The 15,403-nt window shown below is 38.6% G+C and overlaps 3 protein-coding genes across 5 annotated transcripts in view; all 3 read right to left on the reverse strand.

Moving 5' to 3' along the window:
• Positions 1–490: 490 nt before the first annotated feature.
• On the reverse strand, positions 491–6,088 carry LOC107675495 (transmembrane protein 151B-like). The gene is made up of 2 exons (XM_016469859.1): positions 5,386–6,088; positions 491–2,516 (listed from the first exon to the last, which is right to left on the reverse strand). Exons 1-2 carry the CDS (start codon positions 5,443–5,445, stop codon positions 747–749), a joined length of 1,830 nt encoding a protein of 609 aa, XP_016325345.1. The 5' UTR covers positions 5,446–6,088; the 3' UTR covers positions 491–746.
• A 145-nt stretch (positions 6,089–6,233) lies between these two features.
• On the reverse strand, positions 6,234–12,061 carry mus81 (MUS81 structure-specific endonuclease subunit). Of its 3 annotated transcripts, none has more exons than XM_016469857.1 (17): positions 11,961–12,061; positions 11,530–11,694; positions 11,263–11,419; positions 11,030–11,142; positions 10,837–10,953; positions 10,618–10,698; positions 10,430–10,518; positions 10,162–10,341; positions 9,850–10,035; positions 9,606–9,733; positions 8,796–8,908; positions 8,620–8,739; positions 8,445–8,540; positions 8,207–8,335; positions 7,516–7,619; positions 7,098–7,181; positions 6,234–6,408 (listed from the first exon to the last, which is right to left on the reverse strand). In XM_016469857.1, exons 2-17 carry the CDS (start codon positions 11,665–11,667, stop codon positions 6,342–6,344), a joined length of 1,902 nt encoding a protein of 633 aa, XP_016325343.1. In that variant the 5' UTR covers positions 11,668–11,694; positions 11,961–12,061; the 3' UTR covers positions 6,234–6,341. The 3 variants fall into 3 exon arrangements, with proteins under 3 accessions (XP_016325343.1, XP_016325344.1, XP_016325342.1); XM_016469858.1 differs by having other exon boundaries at positions 6,235–6,408; positions 9,850–10,038; positions 11,290–11,419; XM_016469856.1 differs by having other exon boundaries at positions 6,236–6,408; positions 9,850–10,038.
• Positions 12,062–13,645: 1,584 nt separating this feature from the next.
• The window catches only part of LOC107675488 (putative transcription factor Ovo-like 1), a 5,796-nt gene continuing 4,038 nt past the window's right edge, over positions 13,646–15,403 (reverse strand). Inside the window, exon 4 of the mRNA XM_016469848.1 lies at positions 13,646–14,681. Within this exon, the coding sequence (XP_016325334.1) occupies positions 14,344–14,681 (338 nt within the window). The 3' untranslated portion in view covers positions 13,646–14,343. The remainder of the gene's footprint in view (positions 14,682–15,403) is intronic.

Consider the following 15,403-nt stretch of genomic DNA (forward strand, 5'->3'; position numbering starts at 1 on the left):
AAAGTCTATGGTGGATCTGAGTGATTGGATACTCTTAAAAGCAATTTTACAGATATTATGGTAAAACATTGTTACCAGGTCACTTATAATAGTGGCACGAGGTACCTGGAGCTGATACAAGCTGTATATTTTCTTGATCTAATCGCTAACCACATACGTATTGATTCATCTCTATTAAAAATTGGTGTGTCTCTTTTTAGTTTCCTGTGGTCAGCATCAGTGTTGGGCAGTAACGCGTTACTGTAACGCAGTTACTTTTGACAGTAACTAATACTGTAACGCATTACTTTTTAAATAAATTAACTCCGTTACCGTTACCATATGGTGCGTTGTCCGTTACTTTTTTAAATTAATTAATTTTGGCTGAAGTGTAGCCTACAGCCTAACCTGTTTACAGCAGCGACGCATTGTAGGATTGGTGGATGCCAACCACTGTAAACACGAAGACGCACTGTGGGCGTGTTTCCGTTTATACAACACTGGTCAGCATTGACGTCGGTTTTTAACTTTTTTTTTTACTCATTCATATGCATGCATAATTTAAAATGTAAAAACTCACAGTGTATGTATATCTCTAGTTCAATCTTATGGTATATTCTGTAAAGTTTGTCTGAGTTAGCAACAGTGACCAAGGGGAGTGGAGCTCAACTGACAAATTACTTCCTTCACATTCTATTTGGCCATGACTTTTCTAATCATCTCTCTTTTTGTCTTGCCACCTCAATGCACTTTTTGATGGGCATTTTTCAGGAATTGTCCTCACCTGAATGGCAACTCTCCTCTCCATGCACAATCAACACCGGGAAGAAAAAGGCATCCTGATATGTAGGAGGTCCGTCTCCCTCCCTGGCTTCATCTTCTTCTGCGTCCTCCTGTTGCTCTCTTTCCTCCCCATCTCTCTCACCTCCCCCTCCTTCTCTGTCCACCACATTTGGCACCTCCTCATCCTCATCACCCTCTCCCCCCAGCACTCTTCTGCTCTCTTCGTCTTGTCTAGCTCCCAAACCTAAGAAACCACCTCCCCCACTTGCCTCTTCTCCTCTTGTCGCAAGTCCTCCACCGACACTTCGGGAGTGGAAGAGGGACGATGGCCGAGGAGCTTGGAGCCGTCCTAATGAGAAGCCGCTCCTGCTCAGAACCAGCCGTCCCGGGCCTCCAGGACCACCTCCTGATCCACTAGCTCTCATCCCAGCCATGGTTCCACTCAGCAGGGCTGCAGTCGGGCCTCTCAGCCAGGACGGAAGGGAAGCACTGCTTGTGGTGCGGCGGCAACGAGGACAGTTCTGGAGCAAGTAGGCCGAAGCGAAGGCCACTGGAAGATTTGGGCCACCTGCTGTTGAGTTAGTCCCTTGCCCAGCTGGAGGAGTGTTGGTACCTTGGTTACCCCTGGAACCAGGATCCATCAACAGGGCCTCAGAGTAGCTTGGCACCATCTGCTGGTTGCAGCGAATGTGCCACTCCAGCTCTGTCATGTCCACCGTATTGACACGTGAAATGGCACGATAGCTCGATCCGGTCCCAGGTCCAGGTCTGTGTCCATTCTCGTTGACTCCACCATTCTCAGTTACGTCACCCCTACTGTTATCATCAGCATCACCAAACAATTTCTCTACATGGTAGTGCACATACACAGTGCGATACTCCGCAACAACCCGAAGTGGCCAGGACAGGAGCAGGGCTGAGGCCAGCCAGAAAACTTTACGCCTGGCGTACCAGGGCTGTCTGGCTGGGTCTGGGAAAGCAAGGATGTGCTCACGGAAGTCCACATTCTTCAAATGCATTCCTTCCCGTGCCTCCATGTAATCATCAAGTCCTTCGTTTTCACCAAAAAAACGTGCTCGCTGGGTGAGGTAGGCAGCCTCCGCTCGGGCACTGGCGAAACTAAAGCATTTGGTGAAGCGCAGCCGTACCGCTGGGTAATCCATTAGGCCTCTAAGCTCCTTTGAAACATCTTTGACGCCATACCTCGCATAGTCAAACTCTGAGCTTGCGGCATGCGTGTTCACACGCTCATGATACACTTGCGTAGTGGTATAGGCATCCCCGTTGCGGTAGCGCGTTACCTGTCTTGTCCGTCGCACGTAGTGGTAACTGATGGCCTTCCACCAAATGCACGGCGTTGCTTGCTGCAGCCTTTGTACACGCTCATACACCTCCGCAACCTCTGCTTGAGCCAACATGGCCGTCTTGGAGTAGCAGTGCCAGCATTCCACCAGGTAGACCACGTACAGCATGGCCAGGAAAGCGAGAGGAATATAAATGTAGCCGCTGGAACAGGGACTATCCAAATCCACTTCTAGGGGGATGTAGACATCGGAGCTTGCTGAGGTCGTAGAGGGGTCTCCAGGCTCCACGACAGCAGCCTCGGGCTCTGTCGGAGCTAGCACTGGAACTTTGCACAGCTTGCACCAAGCCAATGTGCCAAAACACCCGAACATGAGCAGAGTGAGGAGAAGACACTTCCAGTGAGACTCTCGACACAGAGAGGCAGCCAAGGACTGCTTCACTGGACGCTGCTGCAGAGAGGTAAGGACAAAGAGAATATGTCAGAGTGAGCATGTGGACAATAGGTTATAATAATAAAGACATATTTAGGATTGAATATTGCTTGGAGAAAAATAGATGTCACATTATATTTGCAAATTACTTGTATGGTTAAATTACACAGCACTCATGGCCTGGCCTGAAATAAATTACATGCACATTAGGTTAAAAAATATAGACTTAATTACTTTATACCAGCCATGAGATTCCAGACAAGTACTTTTTACTGCAATTGTCAGAAAAAGTGTGCTAACCAGTGTTGAGAAGCTATTTGCCATTTGAGAAACTGTCTGCTGTTTTATTTTGGAATATTATTTTTTGAGCCTAATGGATCTCATTATGCAAATTCTTATCAACTGTATTCTGAATTTTTAAGCATTTTTAGTCTATAAACAATAGTGTTGGTTGCAATTCATTCGTTCTCTCAGGCATTCAAAAAGTCCAGCCACGACAAAGAGAATCCTTTACAGTCTGATGCCACAGGACAATGAAAAAGAATGAAAGAATGAGGAATGCTAAATGCTTCTTTCTATGTGTATAAGATGTCAACTGGGATGCAAGTGAAGTTTTCTGAAAGAAAAAAAAATCACAGTAAATCTTGTCCATGTCCATGACATTAAAAAAAATATATAAAACTGCACAATCTAGATTTGAAATGTGCATTTGCACTCTGTCTTGAACACTCTGCATAATGATCTCCTCTCTTCCATAAATCCATAGCCCCTTTTCTTTCAGTATTTTTCTATTAACCAAACCACAAATTCAGAAATTAACACTGGAGTGTAAGTAGCAAGAGGATTATGGCCTCTGAATGACTGGTGTAGCTATTTGAATCATAAGATTCTGAATTTGTGGTTTGGTTAATTGAAAATGACTGAAAGAAAATGGACTATGCAAGAGAGAGGAACACAAAACATAACACAAAGAAAGACATTGGAATATGATACACCTTTACAGTCAGAGAGATAAGTATGTTGGCAGGTAGAGTGATATGTCAAAGCCAGATACTCTGTCAGCATCCTTCACTTGACTTCAGTCTTTCATTATCCTTCAACAGCCTGTGCCACACTAATGCCATACTAAAATGTACAGAAATAGCACACTATCCATTGTTGCCTATTACTGCTGCCATCCAAATTATTTTAAAACTGCATTTCTGATATGACTCACAGCTTTCTTCCCTTCAAGCTGTCTCCATTTCTATTGATCGTCATGTAACAAGAGACAGGAGGTTAACTCAGCACCAATGAATGAATAGAGAAGAGAGAGAGAGGGAAATGCTGTAGTTTGTTAATATAGAGGGCCTGGAGGTCAGTGCTGACTCTGGTCTTGAGCTTTGTCTCAGATTTGTTGACCTAACCGAAGTCATTATCTGCCTTGAAATAACACAGACCTCCTTTGATCAGATACTGTACCAGTGAGAGTACATCTATCAGATGGAATAGCATGATAAATGTTAAAGGGAAAGAGCTAAGTACAGTGGCAGACAAAATGAGAAAGAGGAAGAGACATTGGCAAGAAGGCTGGTTGTAAGACAACAGCCCCAAGGGAAAAGCTCTGCCAAGACCTGAGGGGGGAAAAAAAACAAATTACCCTGTGTGGAGAATATGTATCACTTTATGATACACCGTTGCATTACTTAAACTGTGTTCTATCGGTAACACACTTTCTTTAGTTACATGTTCTGATTAATAAACTAAGACGACAAAAAACTAAAATGTGAATTACCAATTTAATGCATCTTTTACTGCCATGGTTTTCTTATAGTACCTTACAATACCATGCAAGCTTATGTTATGTGAACATGCCAATCATTCGGTACAACAATATTAGCATGACACCATCAATGTACCACTACAATACTTTTTTGTGCAATTATGACCTCTTTATTTCCAAGAGAAAAGAGAGCCTGATTGAGGACAAAGAAATCTAGAGAAACAACAAACTGAAGGTCAGAGATAAAACATATGGTTAACAGGAAATATACTGCAGCATGTTTTCTGTGGAGAGACATAATATAAACTGATCTCAATTTTTACCATCAAAACAATTATGAGACTGAAATACTGGTAAGAGTACAGCTTGATCATGTCATATGGCAAGCTGTTTATATGGCTTATGATATTCCTTATCAACTAGTTACTATTTTATGTTGCAGTAGAGACCTGTATCTTGCTCAGTTTCACTAGTAACTCTTCATAATATTCACTAATAATATGTATACTATAACAGTCACTAATACTTATTCATTACATATTTTATTTTTATTAAGAACTTACTTGGCTGTGTACTTTTTTAGTAACAGTAACTTCAGTTAAAAGTGTTCTAGTATTCTTAGTCGCAACTGAATATACATACACTGGTATTTATTTATTAGACAGTAATGCATTTCTATTGTTGCTTAATCTAACTGGTAATATTTTTTAATTAAATTATAAATAAGCCATTCTGACTAGTCATGATATATGACAAGTAAACATTTATAAGTAAACTGTAACAAGATATGTTGCTAGTAACAAATGGTATAGATTTGTCTTATGAAGGTCTAATTATCTAAAAAGTGCTAGTAAAACTGGAATAAATATGGAATAAGAACTAGTATCAAATGAATACTGGTGAAACTGAAAAATATGCCACTGTATTTATTACTGGACTGTTTACTAAGTAATTAAAAATTGTCAGGAAAAAATGTTAAAACGGCTTGCCATACATGTCGTGACAGTCTTCCTGTGCTCGACATTAATAATGATTGCAGTATACAATACCAGCTAACCTGTCTATGTAAACACAACACACACCATTTATTTAGTATTTGGTAGAATTTACACGCCCTCGTCTCACCTCTTCCCTACCAGCTCCGTTCAGAATGGGCTCCTCTCCATCTGCCGTCGCCTCCTGCATCTTTCCCCCGTACCTCCCAGCCCCACGGAGACCCCGGGGATGGCTTCAGGATGTGGCGGCCCTCGTCCGGGTCTATCCCTGCGGGTAAGTCACCCCATCCGCCGCTGGTCCCGATACGGTTGCTCGAGAGCGGCAGCCTGGGCGAAGTCGCATGAACAACGTCACATTACCCACTCGCACTTTCCGTCTCCTTCTTGCCCTTCACACATCAAGTGCATGCACTTCTTCTCAAATAGTCTCTCGGTTCTGACCATTTCACCATCACCTTCATTGTGTTGGTTATGAGGTTGTTGTTATGACTGTATGTCCAGAAACATGGATGATGGGAAGAGAATGCATCGAGGATGTTATAACGCACGCGCCTGTCTGAATACTGGATGTAGGCAGCAAAACGTCAAAACACATTTCCACTAAAGCAAGCAGCGTCGATCCAAGGTGCCCTACTCGTTTGTTGATATGCGTGTTTCTCCTCGAGAGAGTCAGAGGACGTCGGCGGAGTCCCCCTCCAATCTCCTGTAAGGTAGAGCAGCTGTTACTTCAACACTCCCTTCTTAACTGATGTCACCCACTTTCCCCATACAGCTAGTACCAATCCATTGCACCAATGCCCCCTCGCAATTCTTTCCCTCATTTTAATGCACATTTTGCCTTTTTTGAAACCATACGCTTCAGTGCTTAACTTTTAGGCACAGCAAGTTAGCAATTTTTGTTTTGAAGCATAGAATTGAACTGCAATACTCCAGAGGGGTGAGAAACATACAGACAGCAAATTAGAAAAACTGTAATTTATATCTTTATTACTTTGGACATTATTTGAGTCAACAAATGTACAGAATGAAAATACAATGATTAAACTGAAGTGTTGCACACATTTGTATTTGTAATAAGGTGAAAGCCTATGACAGAGGTCCACACGTACAGTAAAGCTGATATATAGTGCGGCTCAAGGCTGGTCCAAGATTCCTGGAATAATAATAAAAAAACATATACATCATAATATAGCAACTTTAAAAAAAATTAATATTTAAGTCTCTTAGGCTCAACGAAGAATGCATTTAATCAAAAATACAGTAAAAACAGTAATATTGTGAAATATTATTGCCATTTAAAATGTCTGTTTTTTTATTTTACTACATTTTAAAATGTAATTTATTCCTGTGATGGCAAAGCTGAATTTTCAGCATCATTACTCCAGTCTTCAGTGTCACATGATCCTTCAATATGCTGATTTGGAGCTCAACATTTCGTTTTGTTATCAATGTTGAATACAGTTGTGCTGCTTAATATTTTGGTGGAAACCACAACACATTCTTTTCAAGATTCAGTGATGAATAGAAAGTTCAAAGAAACAGCATTTATTTGAAATAAAATGTAGGTCTTTACAGTCACTTCTGATTAATTTATTGCATCATTGCTGAATAAAAATATACATTTCTTTAAATGACTTATCCTAATAAATACTTTAAAAAACATTTTCTTTCGAAATATCTTATTGACTCCAAGACATTGAACAGAAGTGTATATATATAGCTATTCTTCGCAGATAAGCAAGCAAAGCCATTACATTGATTAATTTTAAACAAACACACACATTCAAATACATACAGATAGATAGATAGATAGATAGCACAAACAAATCAAAGAACAAAAACCTTTTGAGTTTTCCATATTTGATAGATGAAAGCAGCTTCTCTTTTTCTGATTCACTGGAGCACTGATCATATGCTTGCAATAAACTACAGAAAGAATGAATGATTAAAAAAAATAAAATCAAGCAAAGCCAATAGGCTTTTCCAGATGATTAAGCAAACCCATGGGGTATTATGACATGACCTTGACATAATGTCATCTGTATGTGTTACCAATCAGTTGTTATAGAATACAGTAATTTTCATTTCATACAGCGAGTAAATGTCTGGTATAGTAGAATATAAATGAGTGATTTAATGAGTGTGTGTCTGTGATAGCAGAACGGTAGACAATAATTTAATGAGTGAGTGTCTGTGATAATGGAATGTAAATTAGTTTTAATGAGTGAGTGTTTCTGCAAAAGTGGAGAGTGAGTCACACCTGCTGACTGTGCTGTAGTGTTCAAGAACAGCGGCTGCTTTATCACCAGAGACTCCACTGATCTGCATAAGCTGTCGTGCAAATACTTCCCGCACTGTCTGGCACTGTGTTTGCATGAGACAGAGATCTTGATTAGAAATAATAGTAGGATTTATGATGGAAAAAAAACACTGAAAAAACATTTTCTCACAGAAATTCATGTGATATCAGGACAACAAAGGTCACCAGCTAATATATATATTACATTAGCTGGTGACCTTTGTTGTATGTATGTATATATATATATATATATATATATATATATATATATATTTATTTAATTTATCAGTATTGGTTGATACTGGATATTTAATTGCGGGCCCTTTAAGTTAGTACTTGATGATAGTAATCTAAAAAAAATATTTATTCTTTAAATGTTCTATTTCAACAAAGGCTGTTTTCAGGACTTTCTCATTTCAAAATGAATATTTAACCATACCTTATTATGTATAATATAATATTGTGATGTCTAAATTCACTTATGCGTCACAATACCAATTTAAATTTTTTGTGTTATTTTTTTATTTTAGTACAGATTTTTTTATATTGTCATTCATCATACCAGCAATAATTATTTTCATGTTATCAGGAAATCATATCGGGCATAATTTTAATATCAGTGCAACCCTACTTTCTCAAATGTCAACATTACCTTGTTCTTAATAGCCCCATAGTTAAATTCTGTGAAGGCCATGAGAGAACAAGAGAGGTTTGCCGTTTGCTCACTCTCATCTCCTCCATCGCCCTCCAGTTCTCTGGAGCGACAGAATAACGTGCAATTCTGACGATGAAAAAAACGAAAGTCTCAATAACAATAAAGCACAAAAAAATCCTTACACAAATTAAGAAGTGCTTCACGCATGCTGCATTGATTTGACTGTAAAACATACATGGTAGAGTTTCTGGAGGTATCTGGTCATGATGGTGAGGTAAGCAGCAGACTCTTTCACATCCTGTACACGCTTCACAAAGAAGCCGTCAACCACCTGCGAATTACACACTTATACAAGCACATCATCATCGTCATCCACTATTTCATGATGGTCTGTATGGCCTGCTGTATACCTGTGTATTGACTATTGCTTGTTGTAATGTACTCTCAGGTAAACTGAGATGAGCTGCCGCTGATCCGCACTCCTCCACTAGATAAATGGGCTTATGCAGACCACACCTCTTCAGTCGAAACTAAGCATGAGAATGCGACAGGAAAAAATAAATAAGAAAATAGTCATGTTTCAGACCTTTTGCTCTCTGAAGCGTCCATCTATAATGCTTCCACACAGATCATCCATCCTCTTCCTCTCAATTATGTAATCAAGCACCAGCTCTTTCCCCACAGGTGGACGCAGCTGTCCTGAGGGAGGACACAATTTAGTTTTTTGGAATTTGTACATGTTGAACCTTTATAATAAAAAAAATAAAAAAACTCCACTATTTTTGAAAATAGGCTGATTTTCCAGCTCCCCTAGAGTTCAACCACAAATGAAAATTTGCATACAATTTAACCACCCGCAGGCCAACTAAGATGTTAATGAATTTGTTTCTTCATCGGAACAGATTTGGAGAAATTTAGCATTACATCACTTGCTCACCAATGAATCCTCTGCAGTGAATGGGTGCCGTCAGAATGAGAGTCCAAACAGCTGATAAAAACATCACAATAATCCAATTTGTTCCAATGAAGAAACAAACTCATCTATATCTTGGATTAACTGAGGGTGAGTACATTTTCATTTTTGGGATGAACTATTCCTTTAAATTGTTAAATTGCTATATTGACAATTTAATTAAAATGTAAAATAAATAAATAAAAATAAAGATGTTCAATATTAAACTTTTTATTACAACAGAAGTACATATCAGTTTAGATAGGAGGGCCTCTGAATATTGTCTTGAAGTCCCAAAGGTTGAGAACAACTTTATATAAATGTCTTCATTTGACCTACTAAACTTTTATTGTGCATTTCTTCTAAGAGCAACAATGCCATCTGCTGGTTATTAACTAGTCCTGAATCTCTGTTAAACAACGGAAAAATTGCTAGTTGACTTACCAGGAACAGGTGTCACTTTCTCACGCGCCACCCAAAGGAAATCGCCCACATTCAGTTTCCTGATGTCAAAGGTCACACAATTCCTTTGCAATTCCTTAACCAATTCTTGTTTGCGACCACTGCTTCCCCTGTCAAGTTCAGAATATCACTGTGATATAATTCTACAAACTATTGTCTGTTTTATAAAAGACAATTCATTAGAGAAACTTGAAATTAAATCTCTTATACTCTCTTTTCCTCTTACCCTGTTGTTTCGATGACGTCGACACACAACACAATGTCATAAGAGCCAGGTGGAAGATGCCAACTCATTGCTGTTCTCCCCGATTCTAAGGTCTGAGATTTTCCTGTGGCGTCTGATTCAGAGATGTGAGCTCTGGCCTGGTTTACAGATAGAGCTGTTGCAAGCCTTTCTGAAGACTTGCTGGGCCTACTGGCAGATGAAAGTTTATACAGTTAATATGCCACTACTGGCACTGCTTCATACCTTCCCAACATGCAAAACATTTTGGACACGTCTTTGCACTTATGCAAAAGCCAACCTGCTTCTACCCACCAACTCTCTTTATCTTCCTGCTCCTCCTCATCCTCCTCCTCTAAAGTCAGGTCTACAACGTCTGGTCCATCCTGAGAGTCCTCCTCTTCACTCATTTGCTCCACATGTTCTTTAGCCATCCCCGACTCTTCTGAATCCAGCTTCTCGGCTAGAGCCAGACCCTGATCGGTCAATGAGTACCTGAAATAAAACATGGAAAGCGAGGGATGAGCAACTGAACTCAAGCTAAAGCAGAAATCCAGGGCTGTGATTGCAGTTTACATCTCACCTGGCAGGATTGTGTGTCTTCACCAGAAGGTCTTTCTGAATGAGTGTGCTCACCGAGGACCATGCAGTGTACTTGCTACCAAGATCAGGCTATGAGTAGGGGAAAACAATATACTTAAGGTACAAGCAGTGGTTACAGTGAGGTTACAGTTCGGCAAGTCTTGTGTAGAAGTGAGCTGTTTGCCTTACCACTGTGAAGGACTTCTCACACAAGGGTTGTGCCTCAGTTTGTAGTTCATTCCTAAACATGAAGCCTTTACTGCCAGGCATCTAGAAAACAAGGGACAAACTTATACCCTTACATTTCATAGAGTGCGTTAGTACCCGCCATTTTTTTAACAGCCTTGGTTCTGAAAATGTACGTAAGTATAACATAAAATGAGATGAAAATAAATGTGATGGTTTTACCTGTGTGTGTCTATACAAAGTGAGCAGTACAGCGTAACCTCCAGACCTCTTCTGCGGCACATACTCTCTCTTTTTCTTAGATCCCTTCTCCTTTCGTACTTCTTTTTGTGTTTGCTTCTGCAAAACGAGTCATTAGTTTTCTAATATTAAACCGAACAAGTACTTGCAACTCGTTTCCTTTTTTTAAACCAACCATATGTTCACTCAAGTTTCCCCAAGGTTCCTTTTGGGGTTCTTCCATCTGTTTGGAGGAAGCCATGTTACTCCTATGGCAAGAAGTAGCCAAGTGGATTGGAGCATCAGAACCTTTCATGAATAAATGAAAAGTTTGTAATTACAAGATTGTAAACATGACACCAACAGATTAAACAACGGTTTGAGATAATGAAAGGTTGTGGATACTCTAAACATTTGAGAGAAAATCACCGTCTGCACTAAACTGAGGTCCCTCGCCGTTTTCCCTATAATGCTTCTGCAGTCGCTCTTCCAAAATCTTGCAGATCCCGTCACCGAAATTCTGCAGGATCTTCGCCTCTTTCCCGTTTTTCAGCGGCAGAGGATATTTTTTCAAAGAGTTTATGGCCTGTGAAAAAGCACAGCATTGCAGTCGCAGAGTTTAGTCAGTTGCTAATGGGTTTATTTACGTGTATTTACGTTCCAACTTTCGAAGCTAAATCCAACACAACCTCTCACCTTCTGGTACACGTACTGCGTCTTCAGGCCTTTCTCTTTGGCGCTGTCACGCAACTCTGTTAACCACTGCAAGAATAGAGGGTTCGGGCATGAAGGTACCGGGCGCTTCCGACCCAAACACACCTGATCCGTCGGCATATTTGCATCGCAAATGCAATTTACATCCTACAACGTAAAAGACATTCATGTTGCTTAAATATTTGTAATGCAACTGACGTAATCTCATTATACAAGAGTGGACACGTACTATATAAATAAATGTATGTAACGTTATGTAGGCTACATTCAAAACTAAACGAGTAGCCTATTTGCACGTTTAGTTATTTGCTTGCAACTGATGTGCTAAAATCCTAGAGTGATCATCTTTTAAAATGCATGTAAATTATTACTATTATTAGATTATCTGCGGGGTTTTGGGGTGCTTTATTTACCTTAGTTTAGCTGGCCACCGCTTCCCCGCCTGTGTTTTCGAAAGTATTGTAGTTACGTCATTTCCGTCCGACGATACACAAGTAGCGCCACTCCAAGGTTTGATGGTGCATTTTAGTAAACCTCAAAACGTAGAAACATGTACGGTGCCCGTGAAGTGCAAAACAAATCACAATTCTGAAAACAAAGTAACAAATTACAAACGCAAATGCAAGTCTAAACGTGTCGTTGGCTTTTTGACGCGATCGACACGGGTTCGATCACTCCTTTTGCCAAACTTTTTTTTTCTCCCTTTTCAAATCTCGTATCACATCGTAAAAGCATTTATTTTCAATAAAAATTAAGGAAATAATCAAAAAGTTGAAAATAAAATATCGGGTAGGGTTAGGGTAGGTGTAGGGAGGGCTTTTGTCCCAATAAGGTGGCATCCATTTAAGCAAAAGGCGGGATCGAACCCGGGTCGATCGCGTCAAAAAGCCATGCACACGCACTTATCCATCTGCGCCACTAGAGCTGGTATTTTACAGCCACTTTTAACTAAATGTAAATAGACACCCCGTATTTTTTATTCCATAGTAAGGGCAATTCATACAATACATTTAAACTGAGCTACTTTAATACCATCTCCGAACTTTCTACCACGACTCTGCTGTTCTTCGGCTGGTTCTTCCCTGTATATGTTGATTGACAGATGTCTCGTCCAGTCAGCGGTGAGTAATCCCAAACCAATGGCGCTGTCTCAAACTATACCTACCTCTTCCAGTTTGTCTGATTTGTCGTCGTGTTTTCTGACTTGTTAATTTGTTTTTGGATTTGTCATTGTGTTTTCTGACTTGTTATAATGCTTTCTGAATTGTTGTTGTGTTTTCTGAATTGTTATTTTGTTTTTTAGACTTGCATTTGCGTTTGTAATTTGTTATTTTGTTTTCAGAATTGTGATTTGTTTTGCACTTCTCTGCCACCGTAAACATGGCATATTGCAAGAGAGTTATCTGGACTAAACATACACAAAATGTTAATTTGGATGATGTTTAGAGTAATGTTTTGCAGTAATATACAACTATAGTGGTTAATTTGCTCAACTTGGGCTTGATTAATAAGTAAATTTCATCTCACTTCAATTTATGTTTGTTTTAAACGAGAAATTATTGTACAGTATTATAGTTTGAAAGGGTGGTACTGAATTTGTTGGTGCTGTTAAAAATAACGGTTTTAAGGCACCTTTGAGCCGTTAATGCCTGATGGGACCACAATGAAACAGCCACTGAATTCCACGAACAAGACCAAACAAGGATCTGGAATCCGCCAACATCCACCCACTGAATCTTTTTCTCTCCTGCTATCTCTTATCCATTCTCTCTTGCATGCAAATTCTAAAATGCTTTATTGGTCTAATCTCCATCAATAACTGTTTGCATGCATGCAATTATGCATAAAAAGTACTTTAAAACATTCAATAATTAAGTTCTAAGTAACTAGTTGGGTTTCTGATAGTATGTTGCTTATTCCTGAAATAATACAAGAGAATGAAACGCACTTCTTTTTAAACCATTAACAAAAACACATTTATTGTGGAGGTATGTTGTTATAGATTGCCACAGAGCCTACTTAATTTATCTAACAGTGACAAGAAATTAAATGTTATTACATTTATGATGCTTTTGAATATAAAAAAAGTACAAAAAATAATAATGCAACCCAAAAAACACAAGTATTACAAGTATTAAAAGTTGTTACATGTGAAAGTAAACGTATAAAATCTAGCAAAAACATACCCAAGAAAATATAAAAACTACACCAGGATAAATATAAATCTTTTTATGATAAATTTATGCAGGTATATATTACATACAGTAGTACATCAACAACACAAAATTAATTTCCTTTCAAAATCCCGTTTTCAAACATTCAGAGACTGCTGATATGTAACTATCAGTCGCCACAGAGTTCACAACAGTATTATTTTAGTGTTGAAACATTGCTACATAAAATCATTGTCCCACACAGTACAAATGGAACTATTTAATGACACGTTCATCTGTGTATTTCTCCTGAGTTGTGTTTCATCTCATCTATTTTAATAATAATATTATTATGTAAACTGAAGTAGTGCATACTTATGCTGTAGACGTTATCGTCTGCTTTTGTGTGTTTCACAGGGAAAAGTACAGCCCGATTCTGCAGCAAAAGTGTAAACTAATTCTCAGCGTACTGCCATTAAAACAGCATTTTGCATGACTTTACTTTCCCTTTTTAAATGACCTCTTCCCTTATTGTCTGTATACACAATGAAACATGAAATCATCAGAAAGCACATTAATCACATCCCTTATATATATATATATATATATAAATATAAATATTGTTTAGGAAACATCCCTCTCTCTAGCTCCCTCCTGACCCTACAGTATCATCGCTATTATGAGAGAGAGGGGAACCAGGTTGGGAGGTGTCATCAGTGGTAGCGTTCACCATTGGTGACAGTCTTCGTGCCCCCTTGGCCCGCAGGAGGACACTGTTTGGATGTTCAGTGTGGAGGTGGCGCAGCAATGCATCCTGGGTAGAAGCTGTATGGCCGCACTCTTCACAGACGTACAGCTTGCTGCGGCGCTCCTTGTAAGCGTACTGCTGCATGACACCATGAATCTTCTTCATGTGGGACTCCAGAGAGCAGCGCTGAGTGAAGGCCTTCTCGCAGACATTACACTTGTATGGACGAACACCTACAGGTGCAACATAAGAATATTCTTTCTTTTTTTTTTCAAAAGTTGAAGATGTTTTGCATGTTGGTATAACAGCACTTTTTTCTTTTAATAATAATTAAAAAAATCAAATTGAGAAGGAAATGACCCTTTTTTAAAATGAATACGATTTCAACATCTTTAGCAATAATACAATTCTTCTTATTATTAATGTTTATTATTAATTGTTAATAATTGTTAATTATTAACAGTTTTCCCACTTAAATTTTTGCGGAAAGTGTGATACACTACCATTCAAAAGTTAGTAAAGTGAAGTAAAGTTAAATAAAAAAAATAATAAAATCTTCTGTTCAGCAAGGACGCATTAAATTGATCAAAAGTGACAGTAAACACATTTATAATGTTACAAAAGATTTCTATCCATTAAAGAATCCTAAAAAAATATGTATCATGATTTCCACATAAATGTTAAGCAGCAAAAAAATTTCAATAATGATAATAATAGACTATTATTAATAGGTTTTTAATTATAATAGCACCCATTAGAATGATTTCTGAAGGATCATGTGACACTGAAGACTGGAGTAATGATGCTGAAAATTCAGCTTTGCATCATAGGAATAAATTGCATTTTTATATATATTCAAATAGAAAAGTTATTTTAAATGGTAATAATAGTTCACAATATTACTATTTTTACTGTATTTTGATCAAATAAATGCAGCTTTGGTCTTTTTTTTTTT

The sequence above is a fragment of the Sinocyclocheilus anshuiensis genome, unplaced genomic scaffold (genome assembly GCF_001515605.1).
Source record: "Sinocyclocheilus anshuiensis isolate Anshui unplaced genomic scaffold, SAMN03320099.WGS_v1.1 scaffold1968, whole genome shotgun sequence".
Taxonomy (NCBI): Eukaryota; Metazoa; Chordata; class Actinopteri; order Cypriniformes; family Cyprinidae; genus Sinocyclocheilus; species Sinocyclocheilus anshuiensis.